Source organism: Oncorhynchus kisutch, linkage group LG1 (genome assembly GCF_002021735.2).
Source record: "Oncorhynchus kisutch isolate 150728-3 linkage group LG1, Okis_V2, whole genome shotgun sequence".
Lineage (NCBI taxonomy): Eukaryota > Metazoa > Chordata > Actinopteri > Salmoniformes > Salmonidae > Oncorhynchus > Oncorhynchus kisutch.
In genome coordinates this window covers 50049174-50070599 of record NC_034174.2, presented here as the reverse complement: position 1 = coordinate 50070599, position 21426 = coordinate 50049174, and the positions used below count along the sequence as shown (strand labels likewise).

Here is a 21426-nt window from a genome sequence, read left to right as displayed (position 1 = left end):
TGGAAGTGACATCAATAAGGGATCATAGCCTCACCTGGGTTCACCTGGTCATGTTTTGTACACTCAGTGAATATGGAGGTAATTTAGTGCCAGAAGAAATTGGTTAATATGGGTAAAATGTCTCTCAGATATACGACCGACACTTCCAAACATACTACTGTTCTGTATTTATTTTACTGTATGTTTTGCCATGTATGAAAATGTTATTCAATGCATTTCTATAGGCTAATGGCAATAAGGCCAAATTCAATGTTTCATCAAATAATTTGTAAAACATTTTTATGTACTTACAGGGGTACTCAAATTCAAAATGAAATATCTAAATGATCCTTGATATGACCTTCTTAAAACAATTCCATATGTTAGCTTAGTAGAAACCCAGCCCCAGACCGTTAGACCTTAGGGGGTTGTACATTAAGTGCAGTAATCAAGCACAGCAGTGTAGGAACAACTCCAGTTACCACCGTAATGCACATTATGTTTCGGTGCATTTGTCTCTTGCTTGTCAAATGCAAGTCTCGTAAGATTCTGTGTCTGTTGAGAGCTATACATCCATCCAACTGCCAAATGCATAGGGATACACTGCTCAAGGGATGATCTATAGCAAGGCTTCAAGGCCTACAGTGCTTACGATCATTCATATATGGACAAACAAGACCATACAGATCTCCCCAATGCAGTTGATGTGATGGAATGCCATTTGTGATGCATAATGTTCCCCAAACCGCCAGAGACATCATGCGGGATGCACATCATGTGTGGCCCATTCATAACAACCAGTGGCCTCTTTTCATAGCCATATCCATATTAATTTCATGTCTCTGTCAAGCCATATTAACTTTTGGGAGGAAGGCAGTAAATGCTGAAGTAAGTTCATGTTCAGAAACTCCAGCTGCAGGGTGGCTGGTTGACATCTCCGCTCTCTGAGGCAGCGAGTTGAAATTGCTCTGGAAATGAACTGCGAAAGATCTACTGGAGCAAGAAGTTATAGTCAGTGAACCAGGAAATGGCCGCGAAGTTTCACCATCATATAATTTTTCCTGAGCGGTCAGCCCGATGACAGGTGGAGACAGAGGAAGGAGCTAACTGGGGTGTGAAAAAAACATGTATTCCTTCTGTTGAATACTTGTGTGAAAATATAACGTTATTTAGAGGTCATTTTGGCAAATGCTACACCGTAGCATTTACATCGCTACAACTGACATATTATGGTGAATACAGAGTAATGAACACCGATTTAGTCTTACAAGTGCTGTTTTAGTGCTATCAAAACAATGTACTGCCACTTTCCTTGTATTGCCATTCATATTTCCCTCCCAGGTTCTAAAATAGAAAACCAGGCCTCCACACATTTACCTCTGTTTCTGTTCCAATATGCTTTTCAGTCTCTCACTGACCCGAGAGAAACTCTCCTCAAAGCATAATCCCTGCACATCCTTACTGTGCAAAGTTACATTTCCCACTCCCTACATTTGACTCACAAAATAGTCTCCGTTTTGGGGGGGATACCCATGTCATTTACAGTAACTTCAGAAAGTATTCGTACCCTTTGACTTATTCCACATTTTGTTGTGTTACAGTCTGAATTCAAAATGTATAATATATATATATATATATATATATATATATCACCCATCTACACACAATACCCCATAATGACAAAGTGAAAACATGTTTTCAGAATTTTTTACAAATGTAATTGAAAATAATTTACAAAATGTACAAAAGTATTCACACCCCTGAGTCAATATATGTTAGAATCAATCCTTTGGCAGTGATTACGGCTGTGAGTCCTTCTGGTCTCTAAGAGTGATGCACACCTGGATTGTACAATATTTGCCCATTATTATTTTCTAAATTCTTCAAGCTCTGCAAATTTGTTGATCATTGGTAGACAACCATTTTAAAGTCTTGCCATAGATTTCAAGCAGATTTAAGTCAAGAATATAGCTCTGCCACTGGGAACATTCACTGTCTTTTTGGTAAGAAGTGTAGATTTGCCCTTGTGTTTTAGGATGGTGTCCTGCTGAAAGGTGACTTAATCTCCCAGTGTCTGGTGAAAAGCAGACTGAACCAGGCTTTCCTGCTTAGCTCCATTCCATTTATTTTTTACCCTGAAAATAAGTGCCCTTCTTTGGAAGGCCTTGGAAAACCTCCCTGGTCTTTGAGGTTGAATCTGTGTTTGAAATTCACTGCTTGACTGAGGGACCTTACAGATAATTGTATGTGCGGGGTACAGACATGTAGTCATTCAAAGGGATTGAAGACTTATTGACTCAAGACATTTCAGCTTTTCATTTTAAATGAATTTGTAACAATTTCAAAAAGCATAATTCCACTTTGACATAGCCATTGGAGCCTTAGCCGTTGGAGAATGTTAAGCCCTTGGAATTAAACGCCTACGGATCTAAATCCCTGCTGATCTTATAAAGGATAGCAGCGGCTTCCTGAAACAGCCTCATGACACGGGCAACAATTGAGTACGCAAACAGCTTCACCCACATTAAGCCATTACCTCTTGCAGTAAAGCTCAGGATATTTGGTTTCTCCAAAGCTCGGAGCATGGGTTAATATTCATAAAGGTGTCGAGATCTCTGGTCACATGGGAGCTAATATATATTTTGTTCTACCGGCATTAAAATGGTGGATGAGGTAAACAACAGTGGTGCAAAAAGTAACTACACAGGAGAGAAGCCATTTTCAAGACAAACTACAAATTCCTTAGCCTTTTTGGAATATCAGCAGACGTAACAGAACTTCAAAGACATCAGAAATCCATCAGAAAATGCTTACAAGTTCCATTGCTTAGCAGAAAGTCTAACATATAGCCAGACACATTTATGCCTACACATACTGACAACCTGTCTTTGAGAAAGCAAATGATTTATTCCATCATGAACAATGCCTACAATCATATTTCTTTCATGACAGAGGACAAGTAGAAGAAGTACGCATGGTTGAGAGAATTCAAGAGAATAACCATTGTGTTCTACCTGTTGATGGTGCACTGGCCTTGAAAATAAATTCACCTCATAAATGTAAAATATTGTATTCAAATGCAGCAGTTAAAAAGTCAACCTATAGTAATGTGTCAGAAATTCAATACATTCTGAGTTTAAAGACCATGGAAAAGCCACAGCTTTGACATTCTTCCAGTTCCACACACACACGCACACATACCTTCCACATCTCTGGATGGGCTGTCTAAAGCATTTAGTGCCGGGAGGTGTGGAGCTCAGGGCTGCCAGGCAGGTGTTGTGTCCTTCTCAGTGCCTCACGTCTGCATACATCAGTTTCACTTCCCCCACAGCTCCCTCGGCTGCAGCCTGGACATGACCCTTCCAGGGAGAGAGCAGAGAGGAGTGGAGCTCCTGGAGAGAAGAAAAAAAAGACACAGACCTGACAAAAAGTCAAAATGGGAGAGTTTCTGCAAAACCCTAAAGGTTAACTGCTTTTCAAGGCCTTGACAGAATTTCTGACTTCTCTTCAAAGGGAATGTTCAAATCCTACTGTATGTCTTCTTGAGAGAAACAAACATTTCCAGGTTTGATATAACAGAGTGCTGTATGTTCATTAAATGCTCAAATAGATGATATTCAAACTGAAAAATGTATATCATGTACTCAGATAAAGCTAAATATAGAATATACACTGAGTACACAAAACGTTAGGAACACCTCTTTCCATGACATAGAATGACCAGGTGAATCCAGGTGAAAGTTATGATCCCTTGTTGATGTCTCTTGTTAAATCCACTAGAATAAGTGTAAATGAAGGAGAGGAGACAGTTTAAAGAAGGATTTGTAAGTCTTGAGACAATTAAGACATGCATGATGTACTTGTGCCATTCAGAGGGTTAATGGGCAAGACACCATTTTTAAGTGCCTTTGAATGTGGTATGGTAGAAGGTGCCAGGTGCACCGGTTTGTGTGTGTCAAGAACTGCAACACTGTTGGATTTTTCACGCTCAACAGTTTCCTGTGTGTATCAAGAATGGTCCACCACCTAAACGACATCCAGCCAACTTGACACAACTGTGGTGTGCATTGGAGTCAACATGGGCCAGCATCCCTGTGGAACACCTGTAGACACCTTGTAGAGTTCATGCCCTGACGATTTGAGGCTGTTCTGAAGGCAAAGGGGTCTGTAACTCAATATTAGGAAGGTTCCTAATGTTTTATACACTCAGTGTAAATAAAACCACTTCATTCTCATTGACAAGAATAGTTTCATATTGCTCTCTGGAGTTCAACCTCATATGAAATCGGAAGTTCAACAAATGAAATTAGATGGGAAAAATTATGAATAATCTTAATCTGCAAATAATACTACAGACTCATAACTGCATAATTTTCAATGTTCCTAGCAGTTTGTCCCCCACATTGAACATTGTACCACAGATGGAGTTTTGTCAACAGGATAAATAGTCCTCCTTAGTGCCACCCTTTGCCTTGATGAGAGCTTTGCAAACTTTTGGCATGATCTCAACCAGCTTCATGAGGTAGTCACCTGGAATGTATCTCAATTAACAAGTGTGCTTTGTTATTTTGTGGAATTTATTTCCTTCTTAATGCGTATGAGCTAATCAATTGTGTTGTGACAAGGTAGGGGTGGTATACAGAAGATAGCCCTATTTGGTAAAAGACCAAGTCCATATTATGGCAAGAACAGCTCAAATAAGCAAAGAGAAACAACAGTCCATCATTACTTTAAGACATGAAGGTCAGTCAATGCGGAAAATGTCAAGAACTTTGAAAGTTTCTTCAAGTGCAGTCGCAAAAACCATCAAGCGCTATGATGAAACTGGCTCCGAGTTACCTCTGCTGCAGAGGATGCGTTCATTAGAGTCACCAGCCTCAGAAATTGCAGCCCAAATAAATGCTTCACAGAGGTCAAGTAACATACTGCGTGATTCAGGCCTTCATGGTTGAATTGCTGCAAAGAAATGCTACTAAAGGACACCAATAATAATAAGAGATTTGCTTAGGCCAAGAAACACGAGCAATGGACATTAGATCAATGATCCTGTCCTTTGGTCAGATGAGTCCAAATTTGATATTTTTGGTTCCAACCGCTGTGTCTTTGTGAGACACATAGTAGGTGAACGGATGATCTCCACATGTATGGTTCCCACCGTGAAGCATGGAGGAGGAGGTGTGATGGTGTGGGGGTGCTTTGCTGGTGACACTGTCAGTGAATTCAATGCACACTTAACCAGCATGGCTACCACAGCGTTCTACAGTGATACGCCATCCAATCTGGTTTGCACTTAGTGAAACTATCATTTGTTTTTCAACACGACAATTACCCAACGCACCTCCAGGTTGTGTAAGGATTATTTGACCAAGAAGGAGCGTGATGGAGTGCTGTATCAGATGACCTGGCTTCCACAATCACCCAACCTCAACCCAATTGAGATTGTTTGGGATGAGTTGGACCACAGAGTGAAGGAAAAGCAGCCAACAAGTGCTCAGCATATGTGGGAACTCCTTCAAGACTGTTGGAAAAGCATTTCTCAGGAAGTTGGTTGAGAGAATGCCAAGTGTGAGCAAAGCTGTCATCAAGGCAAAGAGTGGCTACTTTGAAAAATATCAAATATGACATATATTTAGATTTGTATAACACTTTTTTTGGTTACTACATGATTCCATATGTCTTATTTCATGGATGTCTTTACTATTATTCTACAATGTAGAAAACAGTAAAAAAGTACAGTAGGTGTGTCCAAACTTTGACTGGTACTGTACTTCTTAGAAACGTATAGAGCTAAATAGGTTTAATGTCTTGTGAAGGCCTACTAGCAGGTCGGTATGTTCAGTTTGTTGAATTGTTAACAAGAGAATGCTGATTCCTCGAGATACATTATCAATACATGTGTTATTGTATCCAAGCCTTGGTAAGTATGTCAACTAGTCTAGACAGCACATTTTCTGTTTTTGTGTCTGCCTACTGAATACAACCCTGTTGACAATTGAAATGCTTTTAAGTAGATCTCCTCAAGTAATTAGTATACTGAAACTGGACAAAAATCAAGGAAAATCTATCTTTGCAATGTGCTGTAAAGCTTTCACAGATAGCACAGGTTGTGAGAGAGGGAATGAAGAGGGTAGGCCACTGTAAGGAGACTTTATGTTAACCAAGCCACTGTTGTTTCCGTAAGAGTCGGGACATTCAACGAATTGCAATTGTAAGTACACTTGAAGCTCAGTCTTGTGTTGTGTAACCAGAGAATCAGAAGGTCTCTGTTAGCTTGTGGTTTGGTGAGACCTCATGACTGTAGGAATTGTGTTTGCTTGAGCAGCTGTACAGCACAGTAAGCAGCAAAAACCTGCCTTTTCTACAAGAGAAAGGATGGATTTGTCTCTACTAACTAGGGTAACTATTGTAACTTGTGAGTACTTGGGACAGTGTTTGAGTGAGTGTCCATGTGCTTGCGCAGGTGCCTGTAAGCTGTGACTGCGCCAAGGGCTAAAATATGGTGTGTTGTCTCTTCGTGTGCAGGGCAAATAAAAAGAATCCAACCGGCAGACCTGCAGTTGTGTCCTAATTAAATGTACACAACGCAGATCGAACCAAGCTACATCTCTATGTGGGCAGAACCCGTATTAACTTGTATAGAAGCTAGTGTTGCCAAACGTAGCTCATTCAGTATGACGAACGAGGCTCACATGCTTTAAAAAAAATGTATGCCCTGTGTAGGTGTTCAACTACACTATGTGTTCAACCACACGTGTCCCTTAATTAAGAGCCTGCGAGCTCACTACATGCCAATACGAGCCCCATAGGAGGAAATGTACGGCTAGGCCAACAGCTGCAGTAGCGCTGAGTCCTAGGTTAATACTGCTGTAAGGCCATGTGTTAGATGTGATGACAGCAGGTTGGTTGATGTATTCCTCTAGTGGTTTGGAAAAGGACAGTCTCGCATAAAGTAGCATTTCTATGGAATCAATCTGTTTGCAGTAGGCTGAGAATCATATGCCTAGCCCAATATCACATTTGATCAAATATACCAAATATATCCATTATATTATAGTGGAATGATTTTGAGATGCTTTTTTTTCTATGATTTGGGGAGATTTGAATGTCGTGGTCTTTCTTGAATAAACTGATGAATAGATAGATTGCTATGCCATGCTAGGTATATGGAATGCAATACAGGCCAACTGCAATTGTAAACGTTGCCTATGCCCAGAAAAATACACATTAGCCTACCTTTTTGAGTTGCCTATATAGCAAGTAAAAACCTATTTGTAAAGAAGTAAGAAGAACAGTACAGGAGCTTTGACTATTGAACATATCTTTTTTATAATGAGTATTCAGAAAAAAGGATGTTAAAACCTCAGATCCCCCAATGTAACTTGTTATAAAAGTTAATAACAGTAGGCCTATAATTTTTCTAGATCCCTCCGCCTAATTGACTTTCTCTGCAAGCCACTGCACTTGTCCCCATGTATTTCTCCGTCCGCCTCTACTGGAGGTGCTTGCTTGCAGAAGAAATACAGGAAACCAGTGCTGATAATATCCCGCAGGCGAATAGGGTACACCTTGCGCCTCATAGCGCAATTTTTGTCAGGTTCTATTTTGTATCTAATCTCCGAGGGTGCTGTCATCCAGGAAGGATTTGGATACTGTTTAGTGAGCGTGCTCCGCCTAATGTGAGTTTTTCGTCCACGACTTGAAACAAGAACAAAAGCAATGGGAGCATTTGGAGTGATAATATGGATTTTACATTATATGGGACTCTATATTCAATTTAACGCCGCTTACAAACCGACTGTGCGAACCGAGGTGGACAATCATATATCTGGAAATGGTAGGTTTAATTCCGTCGGTAATTATGTAGCCAATTCATTATGTTGCATATTACAACTGATACATTGTGCCATGCACTCGCGACTATTCTGATTGGGTGGGGTTGACTGATGTCAAGATGGTGATGATAGTTGCGACTATTGTTTAGAGTATAAAGTTATCTGAGACACACATTACTAGTGTCTTGTAAACCCATGTGGGCCGGGCACCGGTAGCTAGATGTATGACGCGTAAATAAAATAAATCCTTCAATCATTAACATCTTTATGACAGAATAGCATTTTTAATCATTTTGGCTCTTAAGACTTCCCTGGACTGTTTAGCCTGTATCTGTGAAGATTGCTTTGTTGTTATAATACATTAAACATGTGTGATATTAATGAACGCAACATTCCTTTATATGGCACGTTTGAGTATTGAAAAGGGGAATGAGTTCATGTCAACCCGGTTCAACTGTTACATTAATCCAACTGTGCAATACAATTGTATGACCTCAAAGACCATTTTTGTGAGGGGCAGTTGAAACTTGATATCTGACAATGCTATATTTGGAGCAACTGTTTTGAGCTATTGCTGTTGGATTTCGTATATGGTATTTCCAGTTAGGTAGCGGTGCATCTTGGGCTAATTTACTGACAGAACAACACAGACAAGAGGAAAATCAATGTTCATGTCCCAAAGCTATAAATCATCCATGTCATTTTAAGTTTGTCGGAGGATATATTTTCTTTTTCAACTTTTGCTTCGTTTGCGTGCTGTGAAATCAAGGGTGGCAGGGGGGTGCATTGTTGGCAGAGGTGGGATTTTAAGTGGGGGATTTTGGGGGGGAAGGAGTAGATAGGTGGCAGGTGATTCAGGCCCGTATATGGCAGGTGTGAGGGCACTAGTCACGGTATGTTGAGGGTAAATATATGACTTACTTAGGAAGTTACTATGGGAATAACGGGTGAAAAAGACCTCACATAGGAGCAGAGTCTCATTTCACTTTCTAATTGATTTTTTTAGTAGCCAGCACCTGCTCAGAGACAATGGATGTGTGTAATCGTTCCCTATTTTAAGATCCTATGGGAGACATTGGTAATGGATTGGACAGACAAAGCAATAGTTTAAAATCTGTATTAATCAATCATGTTATCTACAAAAATTAGTTTTCAAAATGTTAATGAGCCACCACCCTGAGAGACCCTGGAGTTAGGTTGGGAGAAAACATGAATAAACCAATTTATCTTATTAAGATTTCTGGACTTTTTTTGAATGAACTCATGATTTTTTTTCAGATTTTCTTTCAGATCCCCATTAGCTGTTGAAGAAGCATCAGCTATTTTTCCTGGGGTTGACACAAAACATAGAACATGACAAAATGCAGAACACAAATGGACAAGAACAGCAATGATATGTTGATGCATTATTTTAACAGCAATACCTTACCAGCAATGAGCGTGCTTGTACATACTCGGATAAAATGTAGTAGAAGCTTACTAATTGGTGTGGCACTGCATTTTTGCCATATTCCCTGTCACAAAGATGTTTCTACAGTATTTTGGCTCTAACTGCAGGCTGCTTTACAATTTAATTTGATCGTCTGCGATAAACACTTTATCATTGTGTCTCCCTATTCTGTCCCAGGAGCTCTCTCTCTCTCTCTCGCTCTCTCTCTCTCTCTCTCTGTCCTTAGCGCGTCAGCTTTAGCCAAATCAATATGAATGAGTGTAGCGTATACTGGCGCTGGATGAATTGACAATCTTGGATGGGTAGAAAAATCGATTACACGCATCACTCCCAGAGGGAGTTAATTAAAATGGGGTTTAACTGCAATGTTCTCTCCCCGGTCTTACGTGTAACCAGCCACAAAAGAGAATGGCTCAGGGTGGGAATTTCATAAAAGGGGAAAGCTCATCATTTCAAAATAGGCTACTGTAGCGTAGCTATAACTCAGATCCTACTATCTTCATTCGCTGTTCTCTCTTTGGTGACCTGGGAAAAAATTGCCTTTTGTTTCACTCTTGGAGGTGACTGGCTTCTCAACCGAAATGAGAGCTGCATCCCATTGAGGTTAAGTCGTACCTCAACGTCAACTAAACAAATTAGCTGATCGTGGACTACAGGAGACAGCAGAGAGGGCATGCCCCCAACCACATCGACGGGGCCGCAGCGGAGAGGGTCAAAAGCTTCAAGTTGCTCTGCGTGCACATCACTGACAACCTGAAATGGTCCTTTCACACAGACAGTGTGGTGAAAAAGCTGCAACAGCACCTCTTCAACCTCAGGAGGCTACAGATGCACCATTGAGAGCATCCTTCCGGGCTCTATCACCGTACCTATTGGCTATTGAGCAAGTTGAGGAGACTAAACTGGTGGGTGAACCCTAGATAGCAAGCTGTCATGGTAAAAACATATAGACTAAATGGTCAAGTACCAGTACCCTGCCCTGGGCCACTGCCCAGCTTTGTGGTCATGTGCAGCTAAGAAGGACATAGGTCAATTGCAGTTGGTCCAGAACAAAGCAGAACGTGTTGCACTTAGATGTAAACAGAGGGAAAGTGTCCGTAACATGCATGTCAGTCTCTCCTGGCTGAAAGTTGAGGAGAGATTGTCTGCATTACTGTTGGTCTTTGTGCAATGTATTGTTGTGTTGAAGGCACCGAACGGTCTGTTCAAGCAGTTGGCACACAGTTTAGACAATCATCGGTACAACACAAGACATGCAACCAGAGGTCTCTTCGCAGTCGTCAGGTCCAGAACAGAGGCTGGGAAACGCAAAGTATTAAATAGAGCCATGACATCGGCTAACGCTCTCGGTAGCCGATGTGAACAAAGCCTTTAAACAGGTTAACATTCACAAAGCCGCTGGGCCAGACGGATTACCAGTACGTGTACACAAAGCATGCGCGGACCAACTGTCAAGTATCTTCACTGACATTTTCAAACTCTCCCTGAACGAGTCTGTAATACCTACATGTTTCAAGCAGACCACCATAGTCCCTGTGCCCAAGAAAGCGAAGGTAACCTGCCCACTCCAATTCGCATACCGTCCCAACAGGTCCACAGATGACACAATCTCAATCGCACTCCACACTGCCCTTTCTTACCTGAACAAAAGGAACACCTATGTGAGAATGCTGTTCACTGACTACAGCTCAGCGTTCAACACCATAGTGCCCTCGAAGCTCATCACTAAGCTAAGGACTCTGGGACTAAACACCTCTCTCTGCAACTGTATCCTGGACTTCCTGACGGGCCACCCCCAGGTGGTAAGAGTAGGCAACAACACATCTACCATGCTGATCCTTAACACTGGAGCCCCACAGGGGTGTGTACTTAGTCCCCTCCTGTATTCCCTGTTCACCCACGACTGCATGGCCAAACACAACTCCAACACCATGATTAAGTTTGCTGATGACAAAACAGTGGTAGGCCTGATCACCGACAAGAACTGGCTGTGTGGTGCCAGGACAACAATCTCTCCCTCAATGTGAGCAAGACAAAGGACCTGATCGTGGACTCCAGGAAAAGGCAGGCCGAACAGGCCCCCATTAACATTGACGGGGCTGTAGTGGAGCGGGTCGAGAGTATCAAGTTCCTTGGTGTCCACATCACCAACAAACTATCATGGTCCAAACATACCAAGACAGTTGTGAAGAGGGCACAACAAAACCTTTTCCCCCTCAGGAGAATGAAAAGATTTGGCATGGGTCCCCAGATCCTCAAAAGGTTCTACAGCTGCACATCGAGAGCATCCTGACCGGATGCATCACCGCCTGGTATGGCAACTGCTCGGCATCTGACCACAAGGCGCTACAGAGGGTAGTGCGAATGGCCCAGTACAGCTTCTAGCCCCCACCCCCATTGTACACTGCTGCTACTCGCTGTTTGTTAGGTACCTATGCATAGTCACTTCGCCCCCACCTACATGTACAGATTACCTTAACTAGCCTGTACCCCTGCACACTGACTCGCTACCGGTGCCCCTGGTATATAGCCTCGTTATTGTTATTCTTATTGTGTTACTTTTTAGTATTACCTTTTATTTTAGCCCAGTTGGTAAATATTTTCTTCTTCTTGAAATGCACCGTTGGTTAAGGGCTTGTAAGTAAGCATTTCACGGTAAAGTCTACACTTGTTGTATTCGGCGCATGTGGCAAATAAAGTTTGATTTGATTTGACTACATATAACTCTCTGCCACACCAGGTAACTCAAGCTAGAAATAAAACCAGTTTCAGGTTAAAAAAAACAGGTAAAAGAACACCTGACTGCACAAATGGGACTGTGAAGAGACAGCCATTTTATATATATTGTATTGTAATTTGCATTGTACTATGTATTCAGTGGCGATTTTAGCATGTAAATCTTGGTGGGGCAAAAAAAAGTGGGATGCATGCCAGCAAAGCCACAGAAAAACATTTTTGAGCACTAACCTTAGACAGAAAACAGAAAACAGAAAACTGAACCAACCAATTACATTTTTTTTTACATTGTTTGCAAGCTGATATGTGACATGTATTAATGCCAAAATATCAAGCAAAACAGACAAGCCCCCCAATTAATAAAAAAAAAATATATATATATAGATTTAATTATTTATGTATTTATAACCTAAAAGTGTGATGCTCAAAACAGGTGGGGCCCACCTGCCCTGAATGACGGGTCACCACTGTATGTATTAGACCTAGATATTGGGTGTATGTTTTGATATGTAGGCTATGTGTGACGTTTTAGGTGTATGTATTTCAGTCCTTGACTAATAATGTTCTGTACTATGTATTATGTCATGTTTCATGTGGATCCCAGGAAGAGTAGCTGATGCTTTTGCAGCGGCTAATGGGGATCCTAATAAATACCAAATACCAATACCACCTGGTATGGCAAATGCACCGTCCACAACCGTAGTTCTCTCCAAAGGGTGGTGAGGTCAGACTAAAGCATTTATTCGGGGGCAAACTGCCTGCCCTCCAGGACACCCGGTGTCACAGGAAGGCCAAGAAGTTCATCAAGGACATCCGCCACACGAGCCATGGCCAGTTCACCCCGCTTCCATTTATAAGGAGGACACAGTACAGGTGCATCAAATCTGGGACCAAGAGACTGATCAACAGCTTCTATCTCTAGGTCATCAGCCTGTTAATTCTTACGGCTTGGGGTTCCGCTAGCGGAAACCCTCGACAACATTCCGCTGAAAAGGCAGCGGAACTTTCATACATTCACAAGTGCAATACACCAAATTAAAGATAAACTTCTTGTTAATCTACCCATCGTGTCCGATTTCAAAAAGGCTTTACAGCTAAGTACACAATTTGATTATGTTAGGTCAGAGCCTAGTCACAAAAACACACACAGCCATTTTCCAGCCAAAGAGAGGAGTCACAAAAAGCAGAAATAGAGATATAATTAATCACTAACCTTTGATGATCTTCATCAGAAGGCACTCATAGCACTTCATGTTACACAATACATGTATGTTTCGTTCGATAAAGTTCATATTTATATCCAAAAATCTCAGTTTACATAGGCGCTTTATGGTCAGTAATGTTGTGCCTCGAAAACATCTGGCGAATTTTCAGAGAGGCACATAAATTTACAGAAATACTCAATATAAACTTTGATAAAAGATACAATTATTATGCACAGAATTATAGATATACTTCTCCTTAATGCAACCGCTGTGTCAGATTTCATAAAAGCTTTACGGAAAAAGTAAACCATGCAATAATCTGAGTACGGCACTCAGACACAAAAACATGCATGTCGAGTCAGAAAAGGCAGAAATAGCGTTATAAATATTCACTTACCTTTGGTGATCTTCATCAAAATGCACTCCCAGGAATGCCAGTTCCACAATAAATGTTTGTTTTGTTCGATAAAGTCCATAATTTATGTCCAAATACCTCCTTGTGTTAGCGCGTTCGGTAAACAAATCCAAACTCACGAGGCACGGGCAAGTCCAGGCGAAAGTTCAGACGAAAAGTTCAAAAAGTCATATTACAGTTCGTAGAAAAATCTCAAACGAAGTATAGAATCAATCTTTAGGATGTTTTGAACATAAATCTTCAATAATGTTCCAACTGGAGAATTCCTTTGTCTTTAGAATTGCAATGGAACGCAGGTCACTCCCACGTGTGCACGCGTAATCAGCTCATGCCACTCTGGCAGGCCTCTGGTTGATTCAGCTCTCATTCTCCCCCACTTCACAGTAGAAGCCTAAAACAACATTCTAAAGACTGTTGACATCTAGTGGAAGCCTTAGGAAGTGCAATATGACCCCATAGACACCGTATATTTGATAGGCAATGAGTTGGAAAACTACAAACCTCAGATTTCCCACTTCCTGGTTGGATTTTTCTCTAGTTTTCGCCTGCCATATGAGTTCTGTTATACTCACAGACATCATTCAAGCAGTTTTAGAAACTCAGAGTGTTTTCTATCCAATACTACTAATAATATGCATATATTAGCTTCTAGGCCTGAGTAGCAGGAGGTTTACTCTGGGCACGCTTTTCATCCGAATGTGAAAATGCTGTCCCCTATCCCAAACAGGTTTTAAACAGTCATCACTAGCCGGCCTCCCCCAGTACCCTTTCCTGAACCTTAGACACTGTTACTAGCCGGCTACCACCTGGTGCTCTACCCAGCACCTTAGAGACTGCTTCACCCTATGTGTATAGAGACATTGAACACTTGTCACTTTAATAATGTTTACATGCTTTTTGTGTGTAATGTTTTGTATTGTTAGGTGTTACTGCACTATTAAAGCAACAAATCTCAGATAATATCTGCAAATTGGTGTATCCGACCAATACAATTTGATTTGACTTTATATCTATTCAGTATACTGTATTCTCGTCATGGCTCATCCTATATAACTACTGATGTACGAACCTTTTATATTCATATGCTGCCCATACTGTGTATAACAAGGTTCTCCATCTATACTGTATACAGTGCCTTTGGAAAGTATTAAGACCCCTTAACCTTTTCCATATTTTGTAATGATACAGACTTATTCTAAAATGGATTAAAAAAGAAAATCAGAAATCTACACACAATACCCCATAATGACAAAGCAAAAACAGGTTTTTAGATGTATACCAAATTTTAAACATAAATATCTTATTTACATAAGTATTTCAACCCTTTTTTTATGAGACTTGAAATTGAGCTAAGGTGCATCCTTCTTCCATTTTTCATCCTTGGTATGTTTCTACAACACAATTGGAGTCCTGTGGTAAATGCAATTGATTGGACATGATTTGGAAAGGAACACACCTGTCTATATAAGGTCCCATAGTTTACAGTGTATGTCAGAGCAAAAACCAAGCCATGAGGTCAAAGGAATTGTCCGTAGAGCTCTAAGACAGGTGTGACTCGGCAGCCCCTGTCACGGCAGATTTCCTCCTCTTCCACTGAAGAGGTGAAACAAGGATCGGACCAATATGCAGCATGGTCGGTGTCCATGGTTTTTAATAAGAAAAACTGAACATGAACACATATACAAAATAATAAAGTGAACTGGCAACGAAACGGTCCAGTGTGGCACAAACACTGACACAGGAAACAATCACCCACAAAATACCCAAAGAATATGGCTGCCTAAACATGGTTCCCAATCAGAGACAACGATAGACAGCTGCCTCTAATTGAGAACCAATCTAGGCAATTATAGACATACAATTTACCTAGAACGGGGCCAGCCCCATTAACTTACAAAAAACCCTAGACAAGACAAAACACATAAATCCCCCATGTCACACCCTGACCTAACCAAAATAATAAAGAAAACAAAGATAACTAAGGCCAGGGCGTGACAGCCCCTTCGCCACTCGGGAGCCCCTACCCCAACAGACACTGCGAGAAAACCAAGTAACCAAGATATTGATGGTCACTCTGACAGAGCTCTAGAGTTCCTCTGTGGAGATGGGAGAACCTTCCAGAAGGACAGGTCTCTGAAGCACTCCACCAATCAGGCCTTTATGGTGAAGTGGCCAGTTGGAAGCCACTCCTCAGTAAAAGACACATTACAGCCCACTTGGACTTTTCTGAAGGGCATGTAAAAGTCTCTGAGACCATGAGAAACAAAATTCTCTGGTCTGATGAATCCAAGATTGAACTGTTTGGCCTGAATGCCAAGCTTCACATCTGGAGGAAACCTGGCACCATCCCTACGGTGAAGCATGGTGGTGGCAGCATCATGCTGTGGGGATGTTTATCAGTGGCAGGGACTGGGAGACTCGTCAGGATCGAGGGAAAGATGAATGGAGCAAAGTACAGAGAGATCCTTAATGAAAACCTGCTCCAGAGTGCTCAGGACCTCAGACTGGGGGAAAGATGCACCTTACAACAAGACAACGGCCCTACGCACACAGCCAAGACAACTCTTCCGGACAAGTCTCTGAATGTCCTTGAGTGGCCCAGCCAGAGCCCGGACTTGAACCCGATCGAACATCTCTGTAGATACCTGAAAATAGTTGTGCAACGATGCTCCCCATCCAACCTGACAGAGCTTGACAGGATCTACAGAGAAAAATGGGAGAAACTCCCCAAATACACGTGTGCCAAGTTTGTAGCGTCATACTTCAGAAGACTCGATGCTGTAATTGCTGCCAAAGGTGCCTCAACAAAGTACTGATTAAAGGCTCTGAATACTTACAGTATGTAAATGTGATATTTCTGTTTTTCTTATTTTATAAATTTGCTAAAAATTCGAAACATCTTTTTGCTTTAACATTACTTGGTGGGAGGGAAAAAACTATTTATTATATTTTAGAATAAGGCTATAATGTAACAAAATGTGGAAAAAGTCAAGGGGTCTGAATATTTTCTGAATGCACTGTATGTATAATGGTGTGTAAACAGCTTGAATACATTTTTTTAGAGTAATGTGCAAATATTGTACAATCCAGGTGTGCAAAGCTCTTAGAAACGCACCCAGAAAGACTCACAGCTGTCGTCGCCATCAAAGGTGATTCTAACATGTGTTTACTCAGGGGTGTGAAAACTTACAGTATGTAAATGAGATATTTCTGTATTTTATTTTCAGTAAATTTGCACAAAAAAAATGTAAGCATGTTTTCACTTTGTCATTATGCGTTATTGTGTGTAGATGTTTGAGAGAAAAACAATACATTTAATCTATTTGTAATTCAGGCTGTAACACAATAACATGTGGAATAAGTCAAGGGGTATGAATACTCTCTGAAGGCATTGCACTCTTTTTTTTTTACCCCTGGGTCAATACGTGGTAGAACCACCTTCGGCAGCGATTACAGCTGAGAGTCTTTCTGGGTAAAACTCGTAAGAGTTTTGCACACCTGTCTTGCACAATATTTGCACATTATTCTTGAAAAGATTCTTTAAGCTCTGTCAATTTGGTTTCGGATCATTACTAGACAGCCATTTTCAAGTCTTGCCATAGATTTCCAGAACTGTAACTAAGCCACTTACAAACATTCAGCATTTTCTGTTCAGCAACACCAGTGTATATTTAGCCTTGTGTTTTAGGTTATTGTCTTACTGAAAGGTGGATTTTTCTCCCAGTGTCTGTGGGAAAGCAGACTGAACCAGATTTTCCTCTAAGATGAGGATGTTGTCAGTGCAAAGCTCTATTCCATTTATTTTCATGCTAAAGAACTCCCCAGTCCTTGCGAATGACAAGCATACCCATAACATGATGTAACTACCACCATGCTTGTGGCACTCAGCAATGTGTTGTGTTGGATTTGCCCCCAAACATAGTTCTTCGTATTCAGGACATAAAGTACATTTCTTTGTCACATTTCTTTGCCTAAATGCAAACAGAATGTATATTTTGGAATACTATTATGCTGTGCAGGCTTCCTTCTTTTTACTCTGTCATTTAGATTAGTATTAGTATTGTGAAGAAACTACCATGTTGTTGATCCATCCTCAGTTTTCTCCTATCTCTGTAACTGTTTTAATGTCATCGTTGACCTCATGGTGAAATCCCTAAGCGCATTCCTTCCTCTCCGATCAGGAAGGACTCCTGTATCTTTGGGGAATTCTAAGCTGACATGGAATTGTTTTAAGATGGCCATACCATGGATCATTTAGCTATTTGATTTTGAATTTTAGGACCCCTTTAGGTATCCCCCCAAAATATTAAACAATTATTTGATCAAATGTTGAATTTAACCTTTACTACTATAGCCCATAGAAACATTTTCAATAATACATTCATAAATGGCAAAAAAGACAGTCCAAAAATAAATCATAAGTGTCGGTGCTATATCTAGGACATAAAAAAGAAACATCCTCTCACTGTCAACTGCGTTTATTTTCAGCAAAATTCACATGTAAATGTGTTGTATGAACACAACAAGATTCAACAACTGAGACTTAAAAAAGTTCCACAGACATGTTACTAACAGAAAACATAAGTAACAGTCAGTATCTGGTGTGGCCACCAGCTGCATTAAGTACTGCAGTGCATCTCCTCCTCATGGACTACACCAGATTTGCCACTTCTTGCTGTGAGATGTTACCCCACTATTCCACCAAGGCACCTGCAAGTTCCCGGACATTTCTGGAGGGAATGACCCTAGCCCTCACCTTCCGATCCAACAGGTCACAGACCTGCTCAATGGGATTGAGATCTGGGCTCTTCACTGGCCATGGCAGAACACTGACATTCCTGTCTTGTAGGAAATCACGCACAGAACAATGAAGCTCTGTGAAGTTATTTAATAGTCTATAAGAAAGCTTTTTTTTTTTACACATATGTGCCCTCCTTTGCGAGGCATTGGAAAACCTCCCTGGTCTTTGTGGTTGAATCTGTGTTTGAAATGCACTGCTTGACTGAGCGACCTTACAGATAATTGTGTGGGGTACAGAGATGAGGTAGTCATAAAACAATTATGTTAAACGCTATTATTGTGTATTGTGTGTAGGCCTGTGACAAAAAAATCTCGATTTCATACAGTTTAAATTCAGGCTTTAACACAACAAAATGTGGAAGAAGTCAAAGGGAGGCATAGTATACATATGTCTGTCTGTCTGTCTCTCTCTCTCTCTCTCCCTCTCTCTCTCTCTCTCTCATATATATATATTTACAGTACCAGTCAAAAGTTTGGACACAAGGGTTTTCCTTTACTTTCTACATCGAAGCTGGTTGAGAGCGTGCAAAGCTGTCATCAAGGCAAAGGGTGGCTACTTTGAAGAATCTCAAATATAAAATATATTTTGATTTGTTTAACACATTTTGGGTTACTACAGGATTCCGTAAGTGTTATTTCATAGTGTTGATGTCTTCAATATTATTTTTGCAATGTATAAAATGTAAAAATAAAGAAATACCCTTGAATGAGTAGGTGTATATATATATATATATACTGTATATATAAAGCTCTGGAAAATATTAAGAGACCAGTGCAAAATGAGTTTTCCTATTTATAGGTATGTGTTTGGGTAAAATTAAAAATGTTGTTTTATTCTATAAACTACTGACAACATTTCTCCCAAAATCAAAATAGAAATATTGTCATTTAGAGCATTTATTTGCAGAAAATGACAACTGGTCAAAATAACAACAAAGATGCAGAGTTCCTCCCAAAAAATTACCTCAAATAATGCAAAGTTCATATTCATTTTCAAACAACACAATACTAATGTTTTAACTTAGGAAGAGTTCAGAAATCAATATTTGGTGGAATAACCCTGATTTTCAATCACAGCTTTCATGTGTCTTCGATGTTGGGTGACTTTATGCCACTCCTGGCGCAAAAATTCAAGCAGCTCAGCTTTGTTTGATGGCTTGTGACCATCCATCTTTCTCTTGATCACATTCCAGAGGTTTTCAGTGGGGTTCAGGTTTGGAGATTTGGCTGGTCATGACAGGTTCTTGATCAGGTGCTCCTCCATCAACACATTGATTGACCTGGCTGTGTGGCATGGAGCATTGTCCTGCTGGAAAATGTTTTCTTCCAGGACAACCTTGTACGTGGCTTGATTCATGCGTCCTTCACAAAGACAAATCTGCCCAATTCCAGCCTTGCTGAAGCACCCCTAGATCATCGCCGATCCTCTACCAACTTTCACAGTGGGTGCGAGACCTGGAGAGGCCTACAAGCCACAGTGTCTCGCACCCAGTGTGAAATTTGGTGGAGGATCGTGTCACGCCTTGGTCATAGATTGTTCCTGTCTCTGTGTAGTGTCACCAGATAGGCTGTAATTAGGTTTCACGTTCCGTTTGTTGTTTTCGTATTTGTATAGTTATTTTGTGTATCGCTATATCTTCATTAAAAGACATGAGTAACCACCACGCTGCATTTCGGTCCGACTCTCATTCGACAAACGAAGAACGCCGTTACAGAATCACCCACCACACACGGACCGAGTGGCGTGGTTACAGGCAGCGACAACAAGAGCGAAAGGAGGTACTTACGAGACGCTGTTCTGAGGACGTTATGGACAGCAGAAGCATGGATTATACGACGTGGGATGAAATAGACAGGTGAGAGAGAGAGTGCCTGAGCCCGCCTGGGATTCGCTAGAGCAGTGCGAGTTGGAATGGAGTTGGAGAAACAGACACGGCGGCGCAGAGCGAAACCCGAAAGTCACCCCAAAAAATGTATTGGGGGGGGGCTCAGAGGGAGAGTGGCTGAGTCAGGAGATAGACCTGAGCCAACTCTCCTTGTTTATCGTGAGGAGCCAAGGAGGAGACCAGAACCAGAGCCGGTGTTAGAGGTGAGCGAAGCAGAGACTGTGAAGGAGTTAATGGGGAAAGTGGAGTGGAGAGTAATGAGGGAGTTGCTAGCTTGGTGCTATAGATACCATATTCGTCCGACGGATCGTGTCGGGGATTTGATGGCACCTGAGTTAGCGCTCCATACTCGTCCTGAGGTGCGTGTTAGTCGGCTGGTGAAGTTGGTGCCAGCCTCACGCACCAGGCCTCCTGTGCACATCCCTAGCCTTGCACGTCCTGTGCCAACACTGCTCTCAAGATCTCCAGTACGCCTTCACGGTCTAGCCCATCCTGTGCCACCTCCACACTCCAGTCCTCCGGTGGCAACTCCCCGCACCAGTCTGCAGGGTGCTGTCAGCCTGCATGGAGCAGTCAGAGCTGTCAGTCTGCATGAAGCAGCCAGAGCTGCCAGTATGCAAAGAGCTGCCAGTCTGCAAGGAGCTGTCAGCCTGCATGGAGCAGTCAGAGCTGTCAGTCTGCATAGAGCAGCTAGATCCGCCAGTCAGCCATGATCTTCTAGATCTGCTAGTCAACCAGAATCTTCCAGATCTGCTAGTCAACCTGAATCTTCCAGATCCGCCAGCCAGCCAGGATCTACCGGAGCCTACTACCTACCTGAGCTTCATCTCAGTACTGGGCTTCCTCTCAGTACTGGGCTGCCCCTCAGTCCCGAGCTTCCTCTCAGTCCCGAGCTGCCCCTCAGTCCCGAGCTGCCCCTCAGTCACGAGCTGCTCCTCAGTTCTGTGGGGTTCTGGGTGAGGACTATTAGGCCATGGTCGGCGGCGAGGGTGGATTATCCCAGGACGCGAAGGGGAGGAACTATGACATTTATGGAGTGGGGTCCACGTCCCGAGCCGGAGCCGCCACCATGGACAGACGCCCACCCGACCCTCCCTATGGTTTTGAGGTGCGTCCGGGAGTC

General features: G+C 41.8%; 1 protein-coding gene across 1 annotated transcript in view; it reads left to right on the top strand.

Annotated features, from left to right (window-relative positions):
• Positions 1-7448: 7448 nt before the first annotated feature.
• LOC109898516 (V-set and transmembrane domain-containing protein 2-like protein) overlaps positions 7449-21426 on the top strand; it is a 55566-nt gene continuing 41588 nt past the window's right edge. The window contains exon 1 of the mRNA XM_020493542.2: positions 7449-7813. Coding sequence (XP_020349131.1) covers positions 7696-7813 — 118 coding nt within the window. The 5' untranslated portion in view covers positions 7449-7695. The remainder of the gene's footprint in view (positions 7814-21426) is intronic.